Genomic DNA, 5000 nt, shown 5'->3' with positions numbered 1-5000 from the left:
AGAGAGAAGAGGGAAGGAGAGAGAGAGAGAGAGAGGCAGCTGTGGTGGAAACGACACATCACACAGCAGGTGGACAGTGTGGTCTGCACAGGCTCGGCTTTGAGGCAAACACACACACACACACACACACACACACGCAGTCATACTGAATGAATACTCTGACTCATGCACACACACACACACACACACAGTCACACACATGTGTGCGCACACACACATACTCATGCACACTGAGTACAGGTACACACACATACACACACCGACACACACACACACACACACACACACACTTACAGGCTTATGGATACTCAGCCTTCACAACTTCCTCTTTCCTGTTACTATACAGCCTGGTATGGTATATGTGTCAAACACATATGCACACTCACACATTCCCACCCATGTTTTTTCCTGTGGTGGTTGATGAGGATTGTAGTGCATGTTTATGGACACAGTTTTTTTAACATCTGTGAGCACTGTGAGAACATGTCAAAACAGTTTTCACTAGTTCAATGTAGAAATGTCTTTTAATCTTGCCTTGGCTCGTCCCTATATGGTAATTTTATGACCAATGACCATTCTATATAAATGATTTATGACCCTAAACTATAGGTCTCGACAGACGTATAAATGAAAAGTCAGAGAGAGTGTGTACAAATAGATTCGTCTTGGTGGTGTGGTTGGATGTGATAATGGGGGGGCTGTCAAAATATTGGCCAACCATAACTATTTCTGTTTTTCTCCTCCATCTCAGCCAACAACACCACCCTCTGTCAGCCCCTCACACACCATCTCGAACTTCTCACTTATTTTTCATTTCCTTTTCCGATAATTGTCTTCATCACAGCACAGACACATATAGGTCCATTGTTATGACAGTAACTGTAATTATAACCATGTCAGTTTTCCTTGCTGTTAAATCACAACCATCAAGCCCCACCCCCTCCATCCCTCAACGACACTCGAAGCTGGTCTTTCATATCTGTTTCTCCCTCTATTGTTGTATTGTTCTATTGTAAATCATATACCATACAGAACCATTCTTGTTGTTCTCTATGCCTCCCCCCTCATCTCAGCCAACACCACAAGCAAATCTTCAATGACTGTCTGTGACGATGTGATCGTCCCTACGGTTGAATATGCTCTCTGGCTGCCATGCCATTGAGCCGGGCTCTTTGGTGTGGCGGTCAGAGCGCATGTTTGGCACCCTGTAGACCTGGGTTCGAGTCCGGGTAGGGTGACCACGCTCTCCCTTCGCTACACTGTCTCTTCGTCTGTTTTTGTTGAATCACCATTTCTAACCATCCCTTGTTTTCCTCTACTCTCTTCATGTCAGCCATTGACCCCGTCGGTCTTTAACGTACATAACCGTCCCTGTTTTTCCCTACCCAGTGACACCACAATGCAGCTGCTGTTCAACATGAAAGCAAATCTTTAATGTCTACCTCGCCTACCATTATTCTCCTACTTTTTTGTTCAATCGCACACCATACACAGCGATCTCCCCCCTAGACCCCACCCCACCCCCACCCCCCCAACGATACCACCAAGGCGGAACTGGTATTCTATGTGAAAGTTAACATTTAAGGTGTACTTCTCTCTCTGACCCGCCTCCCCCATTTCTCCCAGCCAACCACACCCCCTAGATGCAGTTGGTATTCAACATGAAAGCAAATTTGAAATCTCTATATTGTTCTCCTTTTTGAGAAATCCCATTCAGTACATAACCATCACTATTCCATCAGTACATAACCATCACTATTCCTTCAGTACATAACCATCACTATTCCTTCAGTACATAACCATCACTATTCCTTCAGTACATAACCATCACTATTCCTTCAGTACATAACCATCACTATTCCATCAGTACATAACCATCACTATTCCAACAGTACATAACCATCACTATTCCAACAGTACATAACCATCACTATTCCTTCAGTACATAACCATCACTATTCCAACAGTACATAACCATCACTATTCCATCAGTACATAACCATCACTATTCCTTCAGTACATAACCATCACTATTCCCCTTCCCTCCTCTCTCCCAGCCAACGAGACCACCAAGTCGCAGCTGCTGTTCAACGTGAGTGCCATGCGCTCGAGCATCGTGAGCGCGGCGTTGCTGACCAGCGCGGAGCTGCGGCTGCTCATCAAGCAGACCACCATGCAGAACGAGCAGCGTCTGGAGCTGTATCGTGGCCTAGGCCCGAGCCAGCGCTACCTGGGCTCGCGCTTTGTCAACAAGACCATGACCAACTTCTGGCTCACCTTCGACATCACCGACACCGTCAGGGACTGGCTGGAGGGCAGCGGTGAGGGAATGATCACACACACACACACACACACACACACACACACACACACACACACACACACACACACATATTTGAACCAACAGACCCCAAAACAGAGGTGTGTTCAAACATAGCAAACAAAGGCAAATGTTGGCAAACATTTTCGAAACGTTTTTCATTTGCTTTGCATTCACTGTGAACGTGTGCAAACACACACAACGGTCTGAGGAAGTAGTTCTCGCAAACAAACATGGATGCTGGACTAAAGAATTACTGTTTAAATCAAACGATTTGGAATGTTCTCAAACATTCAAGTTTAAAAGTTAAAAGAAAACACGATCGCCTCAAACAGTCGCCTCTGTTTGCCGAATTTGAACGCACCTCAGATTCTCTACACATACATACTGTATGCAGTCCTTGTCAGTCATGTAAACATTGGGGTTGATTCAAAGAAGCTGTTTTCTCAAAACCTGACTCCACTCATAATAGCTAGATATGAAAAAGGGAAAATAGGGAAGGAACTTGAGCCCCCACCCCCACCCCCACCCCACAAACTCCACTTCCGCTACATCCTGCTGCGCAGTTAGTGAAATAATGTCAAGGTCATATAATTAAATCCCACAGAAAACCTTATCTTACATTTACAGTCATTTATTTAGCAGATGCATTTATCCAAGGGGACTTACCATAGAATACAGCTCTATACCTCACTGCTATGTTTGCACAACCTTGGTTTTGTTAGCTCTCCTAGTTGATTTACGGGAACTGACATATCTATGAAAAGCAATGCCCACATTTACTGTGTTGTGTGTAATTAGATAAGGACATCAGCTGAACCAGCAAACATTGACATCAGTGTTTTTTTCTGCACACAACGGCACATATTATGGTTCAGGTGTTCCCCCTAATATAACCATCATCTTGTTCTCTTCCCATTACAGAGGACGAGCAGGCACTGCAGTTCAAACTGCACTGTGACTGTGGTATGGCAGAGGAGAACCGCCAGTTTTCCATCTCAGGTGAGTTGAGTGTGTGTGTGCTTATATATGTGTGTGTGTGTGTGTGTGTGTGTGAATAGAAAAGCCTTTATTGTCATATTGTCAACGAAATTTGGACCGCTGCTCCTGTTGGTGCGACGAGGGACAACATTTAACACAACAACAACAACATATAACACCGCAATAGTACAACTAGCTAAAAACAGTACAAATAGCTAATATATATATAATATATATATATTAAGAGTTCAACACAGTGCGGTGGTATAGATTACATACCTGTGTGTGTGTGTTCTTGCATATGCGTGTGTGTGCGTGCTTAAATGTGTGTGCGTGTATGTTTGTGTGTGTGTGTGTGTGTGTGTGTGTGTGTGTGTGTGTGTGTGTTTGTATGTTTGTATGTTCTTTAGTTTCTTCAGTGCTTACCATACATGTAACACCATCGCTTCATGTTTCATGACATCATTGCTTCACAGTGTTTGTGAGATGCCAAAAAATGATATCACGATGACTTTTAGCCTTATAAGGCAACGCTCCCTCTCTGCTGGTAATCCCCCTCACACTCATCATGATAGGTCATCAAATCTTAGCATGGCCCTAGAAGGTTCTACAGACCTACATGTTAAATAGTACACAGCACCTGCTTAGCTTGCTAGTGTGCTTATTAGCGTAAGGAAATAGTTATCATTTAAGGTTGAGTCTGCAAATATGAACCTAGCATTAACAAATGCTGAGGCAAAGTTTTTGACAAATGATCATGTGTCCTTCAGTAGGGTTAGAATGATGTAACATCCGTCACAAGTGTGATAATAATGGACTTTAGTTGACTTAAGCTATTTCTGCATAATATATATGTGTTTTCTCACAATGACCTTTAATATTATAGCATGTATTCAATTGTTACTCAATTGTTACTAAATGTTCTCTCTCCCTCCATCTCTCTCTCTCTCTCTCTCTCTCTCTCTCTCTGTCTGCCTCCATATGTTAACAGGCATCGATTCTTCGCGGGGAGACATGAATGTGTTGGCCAAACAGAACATGCAGAAGCCTCACATCCTGACCATGTCGCTGCCACCAGACGGCACGTCTCCCATCAAACGCCGCAAGCGCGCCACCTCCACTGAGGAGTTCTGCTCTGAGTTAGTCTTTCACCTTTGACCTCTGTTACTCTGTTACTGTCTGACACATAGAGCTAGAGAGAGCACAAAGGACACAAGCAAAGCCTACTTTGTTAGGGACTTAAGTGGTGCTTATTGCTGTGGATACTAGCAAGTATATGCATCTTATGCCTGTTCTTTAGTTCACATGGAAGGATTGAATATTGATTTATGGAACGACTGAATATGTAACAACATAATAATAGGATCATCAATGCCCCTGTTGATTACACAACTTCCTGTTCTATGTTCAAGACAGAACATAGCGTCAATGGGAATTGGCATGACCATTCTACTTGTAATTCTCTAGTCTGTCCTGACTCCCCAGAGCCGGTGACCTTTGACCTCTGCTACAGCCTCTGCAGTCTGCTATATTACTTATCTGCCTTCATACGCATCTTAACCTCCATTCAGCTTCTCTTTTCTTCACTTCTCTTCTCCTTTCTTTTTATCTCTGCTGTTCTCTTCTCTTCTGTTATCTTCTCTTTTCTTTTGTTATCCTCCGTTTCCCTTTTGTGTCTTTTTTTTGTGCTCCTTTCTCC

The 5000-nt window shown here is 43.4% G+C and overlaps 1 protein-coding gene across 2 annotated transcripts in view; it reads left to right on the top strand.

The window, feature by feature from the left end:
* Positions 1 to 5000, top strand: part of LOC105890611 (transforming growth factor beta-1 proprotein-like) — a 24654-nt gene that overhangs the window by 9737 nt on the left and 9917 nt on the right. For both annotated transcript variants that reach the window (XR_004164273.2, XM_012816657.3), the window contains exons 2-4: positions 2058 to 2321; positions 3245 to 3322; positions 4293 to 4440. Coding sequence is in view for 1 of the 2 variants with exons in the window: in XM_012816657.3 (XP_012672111.1) it covers positions 2058 to 2321; positions 3245 to 3322; positions 4293 to 4440 (490 nt within the window). In the remaining variant the exon portion in view is untranslated. The remainder of the gene's footprint in view (positions 1 to 2057; positions 2322 to 3244; positions 3323 to 4292; positions 4441 to 5000) is intronic.

Source organism: Clupea harengus, chromosome 9 (genome assembly GCF_900700415.2).
Source record: "Clupea harengus chromosome 9, Ch_v2.0.2, whole genome shotgun sequence".
NCBI lineage: Eukaryota > Metazoa > Chordata > Actinopteri > Clupeiformes > Clupeidae > Clupea > Clupea harengus.
The sequence above is the reverse complement of the archived record's forward strand: the minus strand, read 5'-3'. Positions and strand labels throughout refer to the sequence as shown.